Source organism: Schistocerca serialis, chromosome 3, assembly GCF_023864345.2.
Source record: "Schistocerca serialis cubense isolate TAMUIC-IGC-003099 chromosome 3, iqSchSeri2.2, whole genome shotgun sequence".
Lineage (NCBI taxonomy): Eukaryota > Metazoa > Arthropoda > Insecta > Orthoptera > Acrididae > Schistocerca > Schistocerca serialis.
Genome location: NC_064640.1, coordinates 809,806,215 through 809,830,422, shown reverse-complemented (window position 1 = coordinate 809,830,422; position 24,208 = coordinate 809,806,215). Strand labels below are relative to the sequence as shown.

The 24,208-nt window shown below is 37.0% G+C and overlaps 1 protein-coding gene across 1 annotated transcript in view; it reads left to right on the top strand.

Annotated features, from left to right (window-relative positions):
- LOC126470665 (uncharacterized) overlaps window positions 1–23,146 on the top strand; it is a 1,059,339-nt gene extending 1,036,193 nt beyond the window's left edge. Inside the window, exon 23 of the mRNA XM_050098659.1 lies at window positions 22,538–23,146. Coding sequence (XP_049954616.1) covers window positions 22,538–22,550 — 13 coding nt within the window. The 3' untranslated portion in view covers window positions 22,551–23,146. The remainder of the gene's footprint in view (window positions 1–22,537) is intronic.
- The last annotated feature ends 1,062 nt before the right edge of the window (window positions 23,147–24,208 follow it).

The window sequence follows — 24,208 nt, the reverse complement described above, 5'->3', positions numbered from 1 at the left end:
CCTGCACTGATAATGGCTAGTTACTAGCTGAAATCTAATATGCTCTAATAAAGCTATAACAGACTGATTGCTGCTCTTTGCCTTTTTGAAAGTTATATCATAGTCATGGAGTGCATTCCACTTTCCTAATGGAAGTTAATTTGAGGTACCCATACCTGTCTCCCAAGCTCAGTTTGACTCAATACCCACTCGGGTTAGAGACATTATTGCTTCCACAGGTAGATACTCTGTGTACTGAATATTTTCACAATATATAGGTCATTTGGGTACCCAAATGACCTACATATACAATCTTGTATTATTTCTACTATACTGTGTATATACACAATAAGTAAAATTTTGTTATTCACTATTCTTCCTGCTGTTGATATTTCAGTGACCGTGGGTGTAATTGCATAGTAAATTTCTTCATTAAAAACTGTACTTCTTCACTGGTATTTATGACTTCATTATTCTGGGACATGATTATTTGTTAAATTAATTTTATGTACCAATTCTTAGATTTTTTTTTTATTTTTTTTAATTTTTTTTTTTTTTTTTTTTTTTTTTTTTTTTTTTTTTTTTTTTTTCCCCCCTCATGTTCACTAGTGCCATGTTTTCAGCACCTGAAAATGCCCTAAGGTCGAAATTTCAATAGTATATATTGTAATAATTAGTGCACTCAGTGGTAAATATGAAGTCATTTAAAAATTATAAAGACTGTGTACCCAAAACAAGTACTGTTGCATTAATATCTATCAACAACTGCAGCACTGACTTTGTGTTTAATGTTCAAAATAACATTTCTTTAAAGATGCAGGAGCAAATTCAGAATTACAATTGCATTAAGAATCAGTGATTAATGCCAAAATGATTTTTGTTATTCTGTGGAGATGAAATAGAGAATACATTTCTTTGAAATTTGATCCAAACCACTGATTAAATAATAGAGATAAACAGAAGTAAACTCAAGTCAATTTTCAAAGAAATAATATTTTGTAGTGTTCATGTTATTTCACTTAATGGAAAATGCTCTGCAGGTAAGAATTTTTTTTTAAAAAAAACAGTTTCCATATCAAGGCAGGAAATAAAATTCATGAAGATCACCTAAGGGCACACTTATCACAGTGTAAAGAATGATCCAATCAATCTTTTTGAATCTGTAGTCCAACAAATCATTGAATGATCCAACAATGAAAATGAGGAATTTTTGTTGAAAGCTGGTGAGGCTGCTGACATTAATGGCAAGGAGGAGATGTGTTTTGGACTAAGAGGTGTTAAAGAAGATATTGGTGTTGTCTGTGCAACATAAAAAGAGTTTGTGTGTTATGATGAGTTTGGAAAAAAGGATGCAGGAAGTATTGCTGATGCTATTTTGCCAGTCCTGGAGAAAGTAAGATTAAAACTGACTGAAACTGATATTCGAGGGGTGTTTTATAATGGCTGGTAAATTTAACTGTGTCCAACAAAGGCTCAAATACATATTTCCAAAATCTCTTTTTTTATTGTTTGTACCATTAGCTGTATCTAGTAGTCAATGACATCAATATGTGCAAGAAACTAGAAGCATGACTGAAGCAAAAAAAAACAAACAAGTAGCTTGTTTTTAACCAGGATTCTGGTATAGAAAAGCAGCTCAAAATTTTCACCAATAAAATAACTCGTCTTCAAATCTTAAAAACACTTAAACAAACCCACTCCAGTTTTGTAAAGTAATTCTATAAATCCCGCAAAACAGTGGTAAAATAATTAAAATGTTAAATACCCTTACTTAATTCACCTGATAAGGCTCATAAATTTCAATAATTCAGTAAACAAAACCAGCATTGTAATTTCTGCCCCAAATAGAAGTTCCAAACATAAATTTAATTAGAAGTGCTAAAGGTGAGAACACTAACACACTTCTGTAATTTAATTTTCACTTGGCATGTCACTCATTGCCCCAAAATTAGTTCTCCAGAATTTTCTTGAAAGTAGTATAACAATCTCAATCAGTTTAACAGATAAATTCGTCCTTGAAGGAGAGAACCAGTAACCTAGACTTTGGGCACTGTGGCTTCATGGACCATTTGCAAATATACCCATGCTATCCAAAATCATCTCTATGTACAATACCTCCAGTTACTTCCAAGTTGCAAGCATGATACAGTTCCAAAACCAAGAGCTCAACTCATTCATAGATCGAACTATTCTCTCATCTGAGTGAGGGAAACAGATCTACAAAGTGCCTTCTAAGCTCTAAAACTGAGGGCAGAGAAGATGGGCCTGAAAATTAATGAAGGGAAGACCAAGTATATCCATAATGGTACAAATCAACCTTTACAGGCAACAGTAATCCTTGATGGAATGACTTTTGAGTGAGTGGAATGTTTCACTTATCTGGCTGCAAAAATAGAAGCAAATGGCAGCACTTTGACTGAAATTATGGCCCACATAAGTGCTTCTAATCGATGTTATTTTGGAATGCTGCTACATTTTAATTCCAAGCATCTATCATGAGAGACTAAATGCCAACTCTATAAAATGCTGATACACCCAGTACTTTCGTACGGTTCAGAAACATGAACAATTACAAAGTAGAGTGAAAGTAGACTGAGCTCACACAAAAAAAGTATTTTGAGGAGAATCTTTAGACTTGTGTATGAATAATGCGAGTTGGAGAAGGCGAAGGAATAATGAGCTCTATGACTGTTATAAGGAGGATGATGTGATCAAGTTCATAAAGTTGTGTAGATTGAGATGGGTTGGACATGTAATACAACTCAATTAGACAAATTCTGCAAGAAAAGCCTGCTGCAGTGAACCTGGAGGAAGAAGAGCAAGATGATGACTGAGGCTGAGACAAAGTGATGAGGTTGGAGAAGATGCTGCCCATGCTGGTTGCCATAACTGGAGGTCTGCTGCGAAGTCCAGAGAGGAATGGTGGAACATTATCAAAGAGGCCAAGTCCCATCCTGAGATGTAGTGCCAGTGGAGGAAGAAGAAGAAGAGTGAGGGAAACAATCATGTGACATCATGAAACTCTTAAATTAGAACAATTTGATATTAACAAATAGAATTAATTTCTTCATCCTCCTAAGCATACCACTTGTACAGTAGTGTTCTGGAGCTGACCCAGAGCTGACTCAACACAACCACTGCTTCATGGCCAGTACATTGCACACCACCACAGGACCCAAACACAAACCACTCATTCACAGACTCCCATTAAGATTCATGTTACTTCACCATCAATGTATAAACTTCTACAATAGAAAAACATCCAATTAATAACATGCCAGTTAAGGACCTCTGACTGCTGTGGGGCCAGCTTTGAGGCATGGAAACTTGCTAAGGTGAGTGCAACCCTGCACAGCATCAATTAGGGATGAAATGTCAACGATGGCTTTTGTTAATTGGAAATCTCAAGCCGGTGACATGGCACATATTAATCCAACTGTTATAACTTAACTAAATCTGCAAACATTAAAGAACAAGGTTTACTTCCTCAACAGACACATATGGGCACCAGATAAGTCTATCAAATGGTGACAGTTTGGCAGTCAGAACCCACCACAAGTTGCTCTGGCCAAGTTGGTGTTTGAACTTCCATTTCTGGTGAGCAGACATGCTGTTCACCAGAAACAGAAGTTCAGACACCAAATTGATCACAGCAGCTTGCATTGTACCTCTGCCAGACAGCAACATTTCAACCAACGGGCCCATCAGTCGAGTGTACTCTGTACAGGTGTCTTATTTACAACTCCCACAGTGCTGATCAGTGCCCTCTCTCCTTTCCTCTGAGATCTCTAACAAAGACCACAACTCAGTGATTCACACTGCTTAAAAGCCCACCACTTAGTTACCTTCTCTGGGCTGAGTGCATACTCACGCACAATATGCTAACAGCAAAGTTGATGCAAGCATACTATCCTATCAAATACAGATCCACCTATTAAAATAATCTTGTTATACACTGTAACTATTACATGATCTTTTTGTGAGTATTACTGTCAGTCAGCCACCCCCTGAAATTAATTGCCAAACTGTGCTAAGAGCAAGACTGACCATCCAATCTTAGAAGATGTGTAGACCACATTAAGATTTCTTGCTGAAAATGATGTGACAATTAGGGTCTACTGTTTCCTTCATGTATATAACATTTTTTTTCATACTACATCTTCTACAAAATCTTAGTTGCCACCTCTTACACTAATCTTATAATTAAAGATGCAAAGGAGTGCTCTATATTTGCTTTGAAGAAACATTTAATAGCCAAGATTGCATGCAATACTATTCATTACAGATGATCAGTTTCAACAGTTAAGACTGTCATCTTGTGATCTGCAAAATTGGGATATGCCCTGGAATAGGAAGAATGGATAACATTTCCTTGAAAATCATACAAGGTCTGTCTTTATCCTTTCCAATATGACTGGAAGCTGGTTTGAATGCCAATGATTTTCCTACATCATATTAGGTATGGTAATTTGTTGTGTTTTTGATGTTTCCATATTTTTGTCCACCACTTGGAAGAGGATGTATAACAACAACAGTTTTTAGAAGATTAGAACATGACAGTCTTGACTGTTGAAACTGGTCATCAAGAATAAATATTATTGAATGCAATCGTGGTTATTAAAAGTGTTTTTCAGATCTTTATTTATTTAAAAGACACATTCCCACTTTTGTAAAGGTAATCTACACTCAAAACTAATGTAATCTCACTCCAGTTTACTCACATAACTGAGATATGTTACTGAATGCTCCCTGGAGTAGTGCATGCCATCTTTAAGTAAAGAATCCAACCAGAGACCAGTACATGCAATGTCAGAATCCACCTAGTTACTAACATAATCTGAAGAGTAAACATCCATAAACCAAGTCCATAATGAGAGCAAAACCAATAGATCAATTGGTACACACTTCCACTGTATCAACATTGCCTCAGACCAGCCCTGGGCTGGTTTATTAGCAGGATTCTGGCAGCTGTGGCATCATGAGAAGGCACTCCTGGTGACAAGTGCTGTTTGGGTATTGGTGCCATAGTGATTGACACTTATGTCATGCTAATAGGTGTCCATAGTGATATCAGATGGCACCACTACACCCCTCTCTACCCCCTCCTATCCCAGAAGTGATTACCAGAGCCACCACCAGGAAGGGTCAGCACAGGGATGCCCATGGACATTGTAGTGGAAGGCCATGACAGGATGAGACTCAATGGAAGTTGCACGAGCTGCCATGGGACTGGAGGATCCACCCGGATGGAGAAGCAGATGGCTGTTAACCATGATGGCAGAGATAAAGTTGGTTTTGGCATCACAGAAGGCTGTGGCCAGAGGCTACTGTGTACAATGTCTCCCCATGGTGGGGAGACATTGTCTCACAGATCCAGGCTGGGTAATGTTCAAACTCATAGGGCCATATCAAAGCACCTGTGTCAGTGGTGACATGCACTGGTAACTAGCACAACATCTCCAAAAGAGTGTTGTGAGGGCAGCCATGAAGACACTCAGACAGTCTGTGGCCTTCAATCAGAGTGGTCCTCAAGCTGCTAGAAAACTACCTATGGTGTTAGTTGCAATGTTGTATATCATGTACTTTTATAGCTGGGTCCTGATGGTGTGGACAAAGGGACTATTGGAGCCAAGGGGAAAGGATAGGGTATTAAATTGTTGAATGCCATTATGGGTTGAAAACTGTTCTAGTCATGGGAGGTGAATGCCATACCACTACCTGAAACCAAAGTGCATGGGTTGCCTTCAAGGACAAAGATTTTTTCCAAGGCTGTGATAGTAGTGGCAGAACTGATGTAGGATTTGTGGAACACAGAAAGGAAGTCACTGAAATACAGGTGGATGTGCACCCATGGCTCCACAGAATCAGGCCAGGGAGAGAACTGTTGGAGACTGTTTGGCCTGACCAGCAGAACATTGATGGACAAGGTCAGTGATGTCAGAGTCAATATTGGTCCACAACACATGTTGTTGCACTGAACTTCCCATCCAGGATTTGCCCCAATGGGCAGTATGCGGCACTCAGTGCCCAGTAGAAGAAGGAATCAGAATGCAACAGTGGCCTATGTCTGAGATCCAGAAAAGAACCCCTTTGATTAGTTGCGTTTGATTTCACCATGACCAGTAGGGGCATTAATTTGGGCTATGGTGTTTATCCAGCTACCCATGTTGCACAAAATGATTGAGGTGGCATAACATCAGGTGCAGCTGTAGAGACATGTGATGTTAAGTGATCAGCTGAAATGGCCAAATCCAGGTCTGAATCACACTTGTTTGTGTTGATCAAAAGCTGGGTCAGGTTCCGTGGGGAATCGGGAGTGTGTGTCAACATTAGCACATAACATCACTGCCAAACAATGGATAGATTAGTGAAAATTAGACAAGTACAGCAGTGTTGGTGGTGATGGGCTATCTGGTCTGGCAAGCAATGTTTAGGTCCAGAGATGGTGAATAATGGTTAGTGGCCATAGATGAAATGAAATTTCTGTCCATAAGAGAATAATTTAAATTTGTGGACTGCATAGATGATAAGAAGGGCATCTTTTTATATTTGAGAGCAGTGTTGCTGGGAGGTGGATTAAGTTCTATGCTGTCAAGGTATTTCTGGGACAGGGCCATGCTTATATTGTGGGGGGATGCATTAGTCATTACTGACGGGGGCTGACAATGGCCGTATGTTGTCAAGCGCAGTGCCCACTTAATATAACCTGACAGCAAGGTGACCATGCAAAATGTGCATCCTGGTGTCATATCTGATTCAGTGGGTAAGAGAGGTCAGCTAGGTTTGCAATGAAGCACCCATAATAGTTTATTTTAGCCAGAAACACTGGTAGGTCTCTTACATATTCATGGACAACTTCATCTTGTTGATTGCTGTGACATAATATTTTATTGGTTTAAGTCCATAAGCTGAAAGTCAGACTTTGTGAAATGTTTTTGCATTGCAGTTTTGTCTTTGCACTTAACAGCATAATGGAAGCCCTATTATGTCAAAACACAAAACGCTTCCATTAGAATTAATGTATGTGCTGCACTTAGCCAGAACCTTGAATACAGTTTACAGTTGAACAACACTAACAGATGTTTACTACATACTGTATCAATTGAGAATAACAGAGGAACGTGTCCTCATTTGGTTACTAAATTGTGTAGGTCATTCGTAATAGCAAAGAACTTGCACTAGAAGAGATGTGTTTCACAGTAGTGAAGTTGGACAAGTGGTCATAACTCTTAAGGTATGCATTTTTGGGTATATGTTTATTGGACATTTTTGTCTTGTTTGGAACCATACTACCACATGTCAAAATATGAAATAGTTTTTTTAAAAACCATGTATTTCTTCCACCTTTCCACTTTCCTTTCTTTGCTTAATACTGGTTTCCATCTGAGCTCTCGATATTCATACAGTTGTTGCTCTTTTCTCCAAAAGTCTCTTTAACCTTCCTATAGGTAGTATCTATTTTTCCCCTAGTTATACATGCTTCTACAGCCTTGCATTTGTCGTCTAGCCATTCCTGCTTAGCCATTTTGCACTTTCTGTCAATCTCATTTTTTAGATGTTTGTATTCCAATTTGTCTGTTTTATTTGTTTCATTTTTGTTTTCTCTTTTGTCAGTTAAATTCAGTATTTCCTGTGTTATCAAATGATTTCCATTTGGCCTCATCTTTTCATTTATTTCATCCTCTGTTACCTTCACTATTTCGTATCTCAAAATTACCCATTTGCTTCCACCATATCCACTTCCCATTTTCTGGTCAAATAGTGCCTAATGCTTCCTCTGAAACTGTCATCAGTCTCTTGTTCTTTCCATTTATTCAGGTCCCTTCTCCTTTATTACCTACCATTTTTAACTTACAATTCATAATCAATAAATTTAGCTCAGACGCCACATCTGCTCCAGAAAATGTCTCTCAGTTTAAAATCTGGTTTTAAAATCTCTGCCTTACCAGTACATAATCAGAACTCTTCCAGCATCTCCATATTTCATCCATGTATACAACCTTCATACATGATTCTTAAACCCTGTTTCAGCAGTGATAATGTTATGCTCTGTGTGGAATTCTACCTGACAGGTCTCTTTTTTATTCCTTTCCCAGGGTTCATAGCCTCCTATTATTTTTCCTTTTCTTCTTTATCCTACTATCTAAATCCAGTCCCTCATTACAATTGAATTTTCCTCTCTGTTAATTATCTGAATTTTTTTTCTCGCCGTACATTCTTTCAGTCTTTTTATGGTCTGTGCTGCTAGTTGGCATATGAACTTGTACTACTATGGTGGGTGTTGGCTTTATGTGTATCTTGCCTAATTTAATGTATTCACTATGCTGTTCATAGAAGCTTAGCCACAGTCCTGTTTTCTTATTCGTTATTAGAACTATTCCTACATTATCCAAATTTGATTTTGTTTTTATAACCTGTACTCACATGACCATAAGTCTCGTTCATTCTGACAACACATTTCACTAATTCCCACTATAACTCAATTCAACCTATCCGTTTCACTTTTTAAATTCTCTTATTTCTTTACCTTATTACGGGATATAACATTTTACTCTCTGGCGTATAGAATGCCAGTTTTGTTTTTCTTGATGACCATACCCTCTTCAGGAGTCCTCGCCCAGAGATCCAAATGAATGTCTATTTTACTTTCAAAATATTTTACCCAACAGGATGCCATCATTGTTTAACCACACAGAAGAGCTACATGCCATCAGGAAAAGTAATGGCTCTAGTTTTCTGTTGCTTTCAGCTAATCACAGTACTAGCACAGCAAGGCCATGTTGATTAACATTTAAAGACCAAATAAGATAAACATCCAAACTTTTGCCCCTGCAACTACTAAAAGAGTGCTCTCCCTCTTCAGCAACCATGAGTTAATCTGACCTCTCCACAGATACCCTTCCATTGTGGTTACACCTTCGGTACAGCTAACTGTATCATTGAGGAACTCAAGCCAGTCAAGTTTGGTCAGGTCCATTGTTCATACTAAATTCCTGGACAGTCTCATTTCGTATATCCTCTTTGTTTTTCTTGAAGGATGAAGGAACACCTGTTTATCAAATGTAGCATCTGTTTCATGTTTTTGCACATGACTGTCTTTGCTAAATCCTTGGAAGCAGAAGCATTTTTCAAATTTATTTGATTTTTGACTAATTTTGAGTACTTTGGTCTACATTTATCATTTTCATTCTCATAGTAAGAAAACACAGATGGAATAATAGATGAGTCACTCACTATACATGTCAATACAAAGCTAGCCTATATAGTAAAGGCAAGAGCTGCAGGTCACCATGTTTCATTTTCCCACATATACTTTACAGAATGCGCCCATTATCCCTTCTGTGTTCCATTCATTGAATTAGTATTCATTATCTGTTTTATAATATATGTGCTACATTGCAAATATGTGATTTAAGACTAGTAGTAGCTCTTTTGTTATTTCCCCCTTTTGATTTGAAACAATTTTGATCCACTACGGCTTTTATAAAACCCATTACATTTACATAAAGGTTTAATTACCAGTGGTACAGGTAGTTCAAATAATTTTAGTGGATACTGAGTGGCACTTATTTTCAGACCATTATAAATATTCTGGTTGTTCATATCCTCTGAAGTAATTAATTAGAAACTTTTAGTTGTTTATTTAAGTGATTTAACATTTTAACATTATTTGCAAATGTGTAACTTGAGGTATTCCAGAAATATTTGAGTACAAGAAACTGTTCATCAAATTACTATAGTACTTAGTACTAAATGCAAATTTCCTCATGATTGTTCATTCATATTTCATACATCTGGTGCAACTCTACATATTCTAGAAATATGAAATGCTAGAGGTCATGTTAATTTGTTGTTTATGGACAACTGATCCCATATTCATCTGAGTGGAAATTTTCCAGCAGTTATTGATTGAGGTTTTGAAAATAAGACTGATTATATGAAAGTATTTGTTAGAATAGAGAACACTGTAATCTTAAAATAAGAGAAAGGGAGTCAATTACCTATAGCAGATCAATGTGTGAAGCACAGTAGCGCATAACAGGAAACAGCGTTCACACTAGATTTTGAGCACTAACAATTTTTCAATCAATAGTACACACATTCACACACACAACCACACAGACACTTAAACACACACTCCCATGGCCACTGTTTGGGTGCCTGTATGGTTTGTGTGGTTGTGTGTGTGAATGTGTGTGCTACTGCTAAAAAAGAGATAGTGCCCAAAAGCTAGTGCGAATGCTGTCTCCTATTAAGTTTCTGAGCTTCATGCATTGATGGGCTATAGGTGAGTGGTCGCCTTTCCCTAATTTTATGTTTTGTTCCATCCAGGAATTTCCATAATTGTTGTACACTGTAAACTGCAATATTCCTCTATACCAAATTCAACACACTAAACTAAAACACTGAATTATCATTGTTGTGCACTGTTCAGAAGTAAAACTATTTATACTTTTACATCTACATCCATATTCTACAGACCATTGTGAAGTGCTTGGCACAGTATATTTCACATCGTACCACATACTACATTATCTTTTTGTTTTATCTGTATATCAAGGGTGGGAAAAATAACTTCTTAAATGCCTCCATGCACATTGCAATTAGGGTAATCTTGTCTTCATGGTTCTTATAGGAGTGATACATAGTAGCTGTAGTATATTACTAATTTCCTCACTAAATAACTGGTTCTTGAAATTTTGAAAGTAGGGTTTCTGATAATAGATACTGTTTATCTTCATGTATGTGCCAGTTAAAGTTCTTTGGCATTTCCATGACACTAACCCATTGTTCAGACAAACCTGTGACTATTCATACTGCACTTTGTTGTATATGATCTACATTCCCTATTTTGTATGGATCTCATACATACTAGCAATAATCTTTGTAGACTGGTTGCATTCTTTCAACATCCTGGCATAGACCCAAGGTCTGTCACCTGATTTATGTATGATTGAGTGTATGTGATCACCCCAGTTCATATATCCAGAAATTGGTATGCCTACGTACTTGTACGACTTGACTGATTCCAGCTGTAAATAACTGATATTGTAGTCATAGAACTCTATATTTTTGTTTATTGTGCCTAACTCTACATCTCTGAAGATTTATACAAGTTATCAATTTTCACACCAGTTTGAAATCTTATCAAGATCTGACTGAATACTTCTGCAGATTTTTTTTTATGGTGCTTCATTATACATACAGGGCGACAATTATTGAACTAATTTATTGAACTATATGAAAAAAAACATAAATTAGTTACACAAACTACGATGTGCACACACTTTATTCAACATATAAACGTCACTACAGATTCTGGGATTTAGGTTATGACATGTTTGATATGCCTGCCATCATTGGCGATGATGCACAGATGAATAGTGAAATTCTGCATGATCTGTTGAAGTGTCGAAACGTCGATGCCATCGATGACCTGTTGAATGGCTGTTTTCAGCTCAACAATGGTTCTGGAGTTATTGCTGTACATTTTGTTTTTAATATAGTCCCACAAAGAGGAGTCACATGTGTTCAGATCTGGAGAATATGTCGGCCAATCAAGGTTCATACCAGTGGCCTCTGGGTACCCCAGAGCCAGAATGTGGTCCACAAAGTAATCCTCCAAGACATTAAACACTCTCCTGCTTCATTGGGGTTGAGCTTCATCTTGCATGAACAACACCTTGTTGAAATCAGGGTCACTTTTATGATTTATGTTCGAATTTATATGTCCATTTCACAATAGTGATGAATACATGGATTTCATAATGTGGTGCCATCAAATTTATATTGCCTAGTATGATGCTGTAAATGTTTTATTTAAACTGGTTGCTCAATAAAGCAATTTTATCAGCTGCTCTTGGTGGTAAATCATGATGTTCTTCATATATTTATTTATATTCTTAAATATCTCAGATTATTATGAGCATTGTCTGTCAGGTCACTGATATACAACATGAACTGCAATCGTTTCAACATACTTCCCTGGGACATGGCTGCAGTTATTTCTACAACTATCAATGGCTCTCCATCCAAGTTAACATGCTGCATCTGTACCAAGAAATCCTCAATCCAGTCACATTTTTTATACCCAATACAACTGAACTTTATTAAAAAGTTATGATGTGTTACTGAGTCAAATGATTTTCAAAAATAAAAAAAAAAATACTCCATTCACCTGGCTGACTTGATCCCTGCCTTTCAGCATGTCACATGAGAAAACCACAAGTTATGTTTCACATATCCGATAGTTTTGGAATCCATGCTAGTTTACATAGTGGAACTCATTTTGTTCAAGATACGTTATGTTTGAACTCATAATATGTTCCAGGATTATACAAAATATGGATGTCAGTGATGTTGAACAGTAGTTTTGTGTCTCATTTCTGCTACCATTCTAGTAGATGAACCACCTTTACTTTCCTCCAGCCACCAGGAACAATTCATTGTTTCAGAGATCTATGATATACTGTGGTTAAAAGAGCTGCAAATTTTGTATAGCATTTTACTGTGATTTCATCAGACATTGTGCCCTTCTTCAGTTTTCATTATTTCAGCAGTTTCTCAACACTTGTGACACTAATATCTATTTCAGTTATCTTTACTGTATTGCAAGAATTAAACTATGGAATTACTCTTGATCATTATTTTAAAGGACATTTGAAAACACAGTTCCATTAAGTTTCGGGTGTGCTGCCGCAAGAAATCTCCTTCTTCTTCTAATATTTCGGCTGTATAATGTTCAGCCATCTTCAGAGTGAGCCGCAAGACTGCCGCTCCAGTGCTCGCTTCGTCCCTTTATACTCATGTACCGCATGACTGCGCATGCAGCTGCACACCCGAAACTTAATGGAACAGTCTTTGCGCCGCCAAAACCTGAAGATTCACATTTGAAAACACAGTCCAGCATTTCGGCTGTGACTTTGATATCCCAGTTTCAGTTCCAATGTCCTCCACAAGTGTATGGGCACTAACTTGGGTTTCACTGACAGCCTTTACAGGTGACCACAATTTCTTTGGGTTTGTGAGAGGTCTTACGATGCAGTTTGTGATCAAAAGGATCCGTACAAAAATGGTTCAAATGGCTCTGAGCACTATGGGACTTAACATCTGAGGTCATCAGTCCCCTGGATTTAGAACTACTTAAACCTAACTAACCTAAGGTCATCACACACATCCATCCCCCGAGGCAGGATTCGAACCTGCGACCATAGCGGTCGCGCGATTCCAGACTGAAGAGTATCCGGACACTTGGCTGAAAATGACTTACAATTTTGTGGCACCCTCCATTCGTAATGCTGGAATTCAGTGTCGTGTTGGCCCACACTTAGCCTTGATGACAGCTTCCACTCTCACAGGCATATATTCAGCCAGGTGCTGGAAGGTTTCTTGGGGAATGGCAGCCCATTCTTCATGGAGCGCTGCACTGAGGAGAGGTATTGATGTTGGTCGGTGAGACCTGGCATGAAGTCAGCATTCCAAAACATCCCAAAGGTGTCCTATAGGATTCAGGTCAGGACTCTCTGCATGCCAGTCCATTACATGAATGTTATTGTCATGTAACCACTCTGCCACAGGTCGTGCATTATGAACAGGTGCTCAATCGTGTTGAAAGATGCATTCACCATCCCCAAATTGCTCTTCAACAGTGGGAAGCAAGAAGGTGCTTAAAACATCAATGTAGGCCCATGCTGTGATAGTGGCATGCAAAACAACAAGGGGTGAAAGCCCCCTTCATGAAAAACACGACCACACTATAACATCACTGCCTCCAAATTTTACTGTTGGCACTACACATGCTGGCAGATGATGTTCACTGGACATTCACCATACACACACCCTGCCATTGGATTGCCACATTGTGTACCATGGTTCGTCGCTCCACACATTTTTCCGCTGTTCAGTCATCCAACGTTTACACCAGGCGAGGCATCGTCTGGCATTTACCAGTGTATTGTGTGACTTATGAGCAGCTGCTTGACCACAAAATCCAAGATTTATGACCTCCTGCCTAACTGTCATAGTATTTGCAGTGGACCCTGATGCTATTTAGAATATCTGTGTGATGGTCTGGATAGATGTATGCCTATTACACATTACGACCCTCTTCAACTGTCGGCAGTCTCTGTCAGTCAACAGACGAGGTCAGCATGCATGCTTTTGTGCTGTATGTGTCCCTTCACATTTCCACTTCACTATCACATTGGAAACAGTGGTCCTAGGGATGTTTAGGAGTGTGGAATTCTCACGTACAGACATATGACACAAGTGACACCCAATCACCCGATCATGTTCAAAGTCCATGAGTTCCACAGAGCACCCCATTCTGCTCTCTCACGATGTCTAATGACTACTGAGGTTGCTGATATGGAATACATGGCAGTAGGTGGCAGCAAAATGCACCTAATGGGAAAAACATATGTTTTTGGGGTGTCTGGATACTTTTGATCACATAGTGCAGCCATTACAGGCTTCAAACATTGCCCTTGTGACAATTAAATGTTTTTCACTTATCATCTGTCCACCTATAGCTTTATGATTTGTTTTACTTTTATTCTGCAGTAGTTGCTGTTTCTTTAGAAGTTACTTCACAGAGACTGTATACAATGGTTGGTCCATCCAATGGTGAACTGTTCTATTGATACATATCTTTCTAGTGCTTGGTCAACTATTCTTCTAAACATGAGCAACAGTTTTTCTATATGCTCCTCCATAGAGCAAAATGTTTCAGGTCCTTCTTTGAGATGTTATACTACTGCCTCTTTAGTTTACTGGTTATTTAAATCATTCTACTTGTATTAGTTAGCCTTTGTGTTTCCCTGCATTTACACAAAAGCTATCTGGTTTCAGTTTTCTCAGTACTCTTTCATTCTTGGAAATGGTCTGAAAGCTAACAGTCTATTTTTATGGAAATTGTTTTCCAACGCATACCTGACAATTGCACACACATTGTTTTCCCATTTTCCTGTTTGCAACATTTTTCCATAAACTGGCTTGTGAGCCGGCAGGAAATCAGTTTAATCAAACAAGGTGAAACAGTGTTAATGGCACTAGATTCATATCCAATAGTGTTCAAAATAAGTCTTCATTTCCCCAATGTGTTTTAGATTTTCCATGATTTTATGAAGTCACTTTGATAGGTTGTAGTCATATTATTCCCATGTACTTTTCCAACTGTGTTAGTAATACATCTCTGTTCAATCCACTTTAAGACTTTAATACTAATCTTTCTTCCTTCTCTTAAAAATATCTGTATGCTGTTAAAAAAAGAGTATTCTGTTGCAAGTGAATCACTGTGCTTTATGAAAATTGGTATGCCCAATAGGCTTCCATATTGCAACCTCATAAGTGAATACATTTATCAAATATCTCTTCCTAACCAAACGAAATCTTGAACCACTCAACTGGTTAACACACATTGCTGGCAGGTTTAATACCTGACTCAAATAGGAAGATAAATTCTCCTCATTTCTTCAAAACCACAGTGCCTTGCCACAAATACATTTCGCCAGGCTTTATCTGCTCAATAAACCATTTGCTCACTTCTGGCCTACACCCATCCTAAGATACTGTCTACATTAAACCTACCTACTATCAACAAAAGACTCACTTTGACAGCTGCTATTCCTTCCAAACACTAATTCCCTCATCTACAGACTTAGTAGTATGTTCCTTATACCCCTTGTGTTACTTCTAACCAACCACAAAAGAGTGTTTTTATCATGCAGTAGCACCCTGCAGGAGAGTTCAGCCATATCCTATGCCAGATACTTGATGTGCTTTTGGTATTTTGTGAAATGATGAACATCCTTCCCAAGATCCTTACTACATTCTCCAAAACGGTAATCAACCTTTCACACTATCTGTGTAACACCATGGGCCATCCTTACTTTACTTCCAGCCTCAATCTTCCAGAGTCATAACACCATGTATGGTACATGTGTATGACTTTTTCCCATGCACTAAAACCATAGTATAGCATTCTTTGTCAGCTTGGCCAGAAATCAGCTAGTCCGTACCGTGAACTTCCATTCACAAACTGCAGGCCAGAGTTGACTCACATGGGAACTACCCAATTCGACATGTTTAACACTGCCCTAAAATGTATTATACAGAAAGAATACACTGAAAGAAACATGATGTCAAATTGTTCCACTGCTACAGCAGGCAGCGCACGTGTAACACTGTGGGCACATATCACTGGTTGATGCCATATCAGTAAACAGGTAACATGGTAAAACACAATTATAATATGTAATGTGAACTTCATCTTCCATTAATACTTTCTCTTATACAAGGATTCACAGTTACTAGTCACTAAAATTTGCAACTCATTTAATATCCATAATAATTAACTGTTGTCTTTGTGTCATCACCAGGTGTTAACAATGGAGATAAAACTGAATTAATTTTCTTTGTGATTCCTTCACATATGCTTGCTAATAGCATCTGTCTTTGTGCAGGTTCCAGAATAATGTGGAATCCAGTTAACATTTTCAACCTGGCAAAGTTGAAATATGAAGAATGTGATATGCAGTAGAAATCCCCTACTTCTCCTGAAGACCTACACATATTTTATTTATTAGTTAATTTCTTGGATATTCATCCAAATGATGTTGACATTTTGTCAGGAATTGTGGTAAAATTAGAGGAAAAATGAAGCAGCTTGATTGCTTCTGTGAATTGTGGTTTGAATAATGATTTTTGTGCTAATTAAAGTCCAGAACAAAAATAGAGTACCGGTACCTTCCAAGTCCACAGAACACATGTACAGTAATAGCTTTCAGTGAAAAAGAAAAGGCTATAAATTTTTTAGTTAAACAAAGAAGGGGGTAAACACTTAATTTATAAGCAGTGTGCAAAGCCAGTTTTATTTCATAAAAACTGAACATGAATTGTATAAATGGATGAAAAATTTACACAAAGTATGAAACAATGGGCAAAATGAAACTCACAAAAGTGTGAAGGAAAAATTATTTGAAAGAATTGGAAGTGCTTGTGAGAGTCAGTGCACAGTTACTAAGGGAGTTACACAAAACTGGTCACTCCGATTTGCAAGTGAGATGAACATTACTGGTTTCCAGACTTTTTTGACCTGGTTAAACAGATTCAGGAAATCATATGGAAAAGGAAGTCACAAAATTACGAAGTTTACCTCAAGTAAATGTGTAGAGGAGATGTCATCAATAGGTAATACTATAGAGAAATTCATAGCTCACATGAAGACAAAGCTTCTTGTTATACTATAAAATGCTGCATATAAAGCTAATCAGACAGTTTTCACGTAAACTGCACTTCATCATTTGGAGCAAAAAAAGACAGAGTCATTTGTACAGTTGATGAATGTTGTGACATGTACATAACAATGATACCAGTCCTAAGTATCAGTGGATTACTGTTTCCACAGCTTTATATCTGTCTTCAAGAACATTAGGGCAAATTATGACCAAAAATTAAAAAAAGGACTATTTACTTACAAAAATATTGTAACTGGTGTAGCAAAATCTAGAAAAATGGGAGAGAATGATTTTTAATGTTACATCCAAAATGTCTTCCTATTATTTGCAGAATATAAATCACTACTGTTGCTGCACTCTTGGCCTGGATGTAACAATACCTCTGTCTCTAGGAGGATGATGAAAAGGCTGTTAATATAATTTGGATTCCATCTGGAACTAATGCTATGTGTGATTCATCCTCCTAATAAAAAAGACTTTCCAATAGTCTAAAACATTTCTTAGGAAATTGTTGGACATTATAATTTCAATTAGCTCTTTGTCATTTCAGGTAGTATTATTAAACTTCAGTCCTTTCCACAATGTCAGTTTGCACCACCACAGTTTACAAATTTGTTCAAGTATGCCTGATATGCTGCTCAGTATGCAGAACAATGACCACAACTATTTCTTACTCCATTCCAATTATGTCTATATAAAGCTGGTAATTATTGTGAGGTGCCTGAATGCATTAATTTTTCTTTTATCAGGTGTGCCTGGTGTAAGGAAAATGCAGTAGACATTTTTGTGATGACTACGGGGAATAAGCAAGGAACTCTTTCATTACCAGCAAAATATACATTATTAAAAATTATCATAAGAATGGTGGTACAAGAATTGTTATAAAATATTTAATGTCAACAAATTAAAGTCCCGACTGATGGAAGTAATCTGTAATGTAACATGATACAGTGCCTTGACTTTCTTTCCTCTGCTAGTCACTTGTGTAAGAATTACATCTGCAACAGTTTATCTGTTGATATGAACTGCTAGTTATTCAAAAAATTAATTCCTTCAGACATTTCTGTTGTGGTTAAAGTGCTTAAAATTCTCGTGTCTGCCCTTGGGACTTAGCACTATGTGGTGCTACTTCCTCTTGTCATGACAGTATCTGCTTATTTGCTGACTTGCATGCTAGGCAGAAAGCGCTTTACAAACTGCTGCTATAAGTAAGTTCTTCGTGTGGCAAAAAATGAGTAACTTTAACATTAAAAAAAAGATATGCGTAGTCCACTGTAGCAACTAAAATTTTGGCAGTGCATTTATTTCCATGAATTCAGCCTGTGTGAAAAATTGCAGGGTAGGTCCTAACATGTCAAACTGGACCATTCCCTTGTCAGATAACCAACTTCAGAGCTTTCTGATCATAAATGCACTGGTCATTTCAACAGCTTGTTCATGACTCATGCCATATGAATCAACCCCACAACAGCAGGTGAAAATTGCTCTTATGGTACCTCCATACAGTCTGCAGCTAACCAATCTCCCTGACTTTAACAATGATAAGAGAAATCAGAGCAAGTATGGAAGCATATAGACAGTCATTTTTCTCTCACTCCATTTGCAACTGGAACCGGATAGGGAATGGATAAGCTCTGATACAAGGTACCCTCTTCCATGGACCATATGTTGACTTGCAGAATATTTATGTAGATGTTGATATAGATCTGACAATTCCTACACTCCTCTTCCTGCTGCACACTTTCCACTATTCTCCTAGCCTCCTTTATTTTTTCCTTCCTTTCCTTTTCTAACTATGCACCATACTCTTGCTATCCTCTCACTCCAGCGTAATTCTCCTTGCACTTACTTTCTTATTCATTTGCTCAATGTTTTTCAGCTTGTTTCATTTCTTCTATGTTCTCATTTACATTCAATTTACCACATGAAGAACTGCCTTCATTTTCCTCTCTGAGTTGTCCCTTCATTTCTGCTCTATGCATCCTAAACTCCTCAGCTTTCACAATCAGTTCTTCCAGTCATATAACACCAAAAGTAAGCATGTGAGCAGAAAGGGGTGGGATTTAAAAAGCCAAAAGACTCATCACCAGTTTCTTTGTGTGTATCTGTCATTCTCTACTTCATCTTCAAGAAGAATGATGATCACCCCTTTGCATCTCTGTTCATACTCAATCTAAGAGTTTCCATTAACATTATAATTTGATTTCATAAGTGATTTTGCCAGAGAAACTATAGAATTCGGATAAGTGCTTTCTGAGTTGTCATAACTTCTGGTAGTGTCTGCAGCATTGGAAGGCAAAATGTTAGTCAGACAAATATGCCTTAGACCTTGGTCTAATCCCCATAAAACAAAAATCATCAGTACTACATTGCATGATGAAAAAATGTAAATTATAAAATATCACTCAGTGTGGTACTTTTGATATATTTGAAGAGACAAGATTCTGTGTTGACACAGCATAAACTTTGTTTCATTAAAGATACTAATGTTGTACTTCATATTTAACTAATATCATACAAATGATACTAGACAGTCCCATCATCATAGCAGGTTATAGTAGACTAGAGAGAATCTTAAAACCATACTATCAATCTGTTTACTTTTTTTATAATTTTTATTAGAGGATCTTTGATCTTGGGCAGTACATGTCACTAAACAGTGCATTCAGAACTGAAGAATTAAGTGGTCTTTTATGTCCTTATGAAATAAAAGAATTGCATATTTTCTCAATCAATAACTTTGTGGATAGTTTACTCAAAGTGTTGAATCTCTCAATACACAGTGAATATTCACATAACTATCTCATCTGTCATGTCAGTTGTGTAGGCAAATGAGGCACATTTCATATCCCATGATCTACGGGCATCAAAAGATAATACCCAGTCTCACATCAGTCATCTTAGTCAAAGGAAACAAATGAAACAGAATCATATTGATGAATAATTACAACTAACTGCTTATGGAATTTACTCTGCAAAAAAAAATGTTATGTCACTTCTTATCTCAACACTGTAAACATAAGAGAAACAGTTTCAGAGCCTACAGCCAGGCTTTACTTCTGAACGTAGCAAATATATTTTGTGTGAGATGTCTTAAACAGTGAGGCATAAATCCAACAGTGCATATCAGGAGATACAGGCAGCTTGGTGGAAAATGAATTAACAGAAAAATTATTGAGACCTTCCATCAGTATTAAACGTTTCTCCTCTTAGATAAAACATAATGCATTCATTTCCAATCTATGTATGATGAGGCTCCATAAATAACCTTAAACATAATGATCATATAACACCTAAAACAGAATTTTTGATGTCTCTGTACTTTCTTAATGATAAGAGCTGGAATTGGAAAACACACACTATGGATTTTCTTTGCTTCTGCAATTTTTTCATTGGAATGAACTACAAGAGCTTGAATCAGGTTGTGAGCCACATGATTAAGTAAGACATGTAATGTAATAATTGTGTAAATGTTTATGTCTGTGTCCACAAAAATACTGAAAACATGTATTATTTCTGTGAATCAACAGACACTCACTACATAATAATGAAATATCATTTATATGTAATTTACTAAACAAGTAAGTAGAAAACACACACACACTCACTCACTCACTCAATCATATATATTGTTTTGGTCTTCAATCTGAAGACAGCTTTGATGCAGCACTCCATGCTACTCTACCCTGTCAAAGTCTCTTCATATCTGAATTACTACTGCAACCTACATCCATTTTAATCTGGTTACTGTACTTGTCTCTTGGTCTCCCTCTGAAATCTTAACTAAACTGATGATTTCTTGATGTCACAGAATGTGCCTGTCAACTGATCCCCTCTTTTAGTCAAGTTATGCCACAGATTCCTTTTCTTCACGTTTCTGCTCAGCATTTCCCTATTCGTTCTGTGATCTGCCCATCTAATAATCAGTATTCTTCTGTATCACAACATTAAAAAGCTCCTATTTTCTTCTTGACTTCACTGCTTACACTAATTTAGAGAGGTCTTTTCTATCTCGTGCACTTGAGATCAAAACTGATGTAATGAGATACTTTGTTGATATGTTAGAAAGCAAAAGATATGTGACAGACACAAGACATCATGTTTTTACATATCCAACAGCATTGCACTCTGCATATCACACCTTTCTACTAGTAATGAATTGATATTTTGTATTTGTTTTCTAAGCAGTATTTAATTGTGTAAAAGCTAAACAATTCGATTCCATTTCAATCTTGAAACTAAATTATTTTCAAAAGATCATTACTATCATCACAATTTTGTAAGACTATTACTGATTATATAAGTTATCAATAATTACTTTTTCTCAATTAGTAGCATTAATGCGGTGGAGGTAACAGATTCCTCACAAAGTTCATCCACAGCACACATATGTTGTGCTTTGTCTCATACATCGCTTATGACAAAAGTGAGACACATATGTAACAAATGCTAAATATCTCAAGAAAATGCCTACTCCAAGTTGTAGATGGTAACTGCAGGAATCTAGATATTGCTCTGTTACTTGCTTTGAAACAGATAAATGAGTTAATTGACAGCACAATGCAGCAGTAACTACATAAGGGCTACTATATTGTTGTACACAGATTGTTATTAGAGTTGTTAGACACAAAGCATTAACAGCCTGAAGTTATCCAGTTTCTGCCAGTTCAGAAGTAGAGAGTGTAGCAATGAAATGATTTATGAACAGTAAGTATAATGCACACATCTGAACTTGCTTGATTTTAAATGGGGACTCAATGTGCAGGTCAAGCAAGTGCCGCAATGGAGAGGAGTAATACAGGGGAAGCATGTTTCGTAACGAGTGTGTAACCTTGCTGTGGATAATTAGCTCTCTTTCTGAGAAGGAGTTGTGGGTAGCACTTTTGATGCACCATAAATTCCTTCATCATTCGTTCTAGAACACACACACACACACACACACACACACACAAACTAAATATCATTCATCTTTCATCATTTTAAAAATAAAAGTATTCCAAGATAAGTCTTTCATTCTATAAGGTTAATGATGATGTGGGGAGGGGATGGCAACAGATGGTGGGAGGGGGAGTGGGGGGAGGTGGTACTAGCTAATGTCTGATTGCACTCAGGAGTAATGGTCTAAGAAAGGTTGGGAACCACTGAGTTATATTGTTGATCTGTGATTGTAAATCACTGTATGTGGTCTAAGTTAATCAAATGCATAAAAAGAATGTTAATGTTTATTATTAATTTTAATTTATAATACTTTAATTTACCTTACATTCATAGTATTCCAAGTTGGTAAATCGTTTTGCACACTAAGCATTGTCTGTTCACAGGACAAGCAACTAAGAAGAAGATTTTGGGAATGGTTCCATATAGGCAGAAGACCTGTGGCTTCTTCTTCCATTCAGCTTGTGTCCTAGATTTTATATGTATATAAGACACTCAACCTTTCAATTTATGTCCTCATTTCTGAAATGATACCCAAGGACAGACATGAAGCAATGCTCTTACTAAGATATAATACTTGTGTTCATTATTTAAGTAAAATATTATGAACTGTTTCAAACAATCCAAAGAAAAAGAAAGAACCCCTGATTTAAAAAATCAAGATAAAACTCATAATCTTTGGTACAGTACATCAAATGCACTCCACATCTACATACATCTTCAATATCAAACAAATTCTATTTCTTCTAATTTTTAAAAAGAAAATGTGTTTTCATATACATTTTACCATAAAAATTCTGTATATCTTGTTCTATTATTATATACAGTTAAACTTTCCAATGGGTTGGCATGAACATAAACTAAAGCTACACTTAAAACTTGTTTCTGTGGAGGAGATACAATTTTGGAAAATATTAAAGGACTGTACCTGTTTGGAACTAAGTTTGTAATACATTATGGTGCCAAAAACTAAAAAGAGATGTGAAACTATTTGTTCTGCTACATACATTTTCTAATTATTTTTAACTGTGTATCAGATGTGTCACAAGTAAATTTTTTCTCTAAGGCTACTGAGAGTAAGTTGTGCATATAACCCATCTCTGTGTTATTCAATGAATGGCTCACTGGTTATCAGCTAACTGAAGAGATGCATTTCATGAATACAACATCATTATTTGAAGATCATTTGAGAAAAATGAGGTAAGTCCCATCTAATTTTCTGGACATCAGTTTAACACTTTGGACTCTGACAACACACAATGTCTCATACAGTATTTCTTAAAAAGAGAATTAATATCAAAATTTCACATTTTACCATGATCACACTATCAAGATATATCTTTATGTACAAGAAAACAGGGTAATTACTATGTTGAAGCCTTACACTAAATTCCAAAATCCTGTATGAATATTTCACTCTGCAGCAGTAAGTACACTGCTCATTATTCATAGCTGCACACTATATCTTATACATACAGCATATTTAACATACTTCCACTTCATTATGCACCTCATAACTTATTCAGTAACTTTCTTATAATTTTCCAAGCTCTAATGGTGTCTTGCTTTCTTTAAATACACCTGCACATCAGAATCCACTATTCAGTGTGTCTGTGGCAGACGGTACAAGGGTGCCCATATCTGGGGGTGTGGCAGGTGTGGTGAGCAAGGGGGGGGGGGGGGGGGCTTCTCCAGCTTTCAGGGAAAAGGAAAAAATATAGTGCAGTCAGGTGTTTTTCTTTCAAGAAAATGATTTAAAAGTCACTGTTACATGGTCCTTAGCTGGGTATAAACCGGAACTTTTTTGTGGCTTCTTACAAGGTGCTATTTGTCTTCCAAAATATTAAAAATACTCCATACACCCAGTATTCCCCCCCCCCCCCCCCCCCCACACACACACCCAACAAACTATCAAATTTGTGCCCTTAAGAGGGTACCAGTACCATCATGTATAGGAAGATGATGTTCAGTATACTTTCAACAAGTCTGAGTTTCTGTGCTTTTGCCATCAAAGTCATCAAACAAAATTCAATTCTTTTGATGATCCACACCACTTC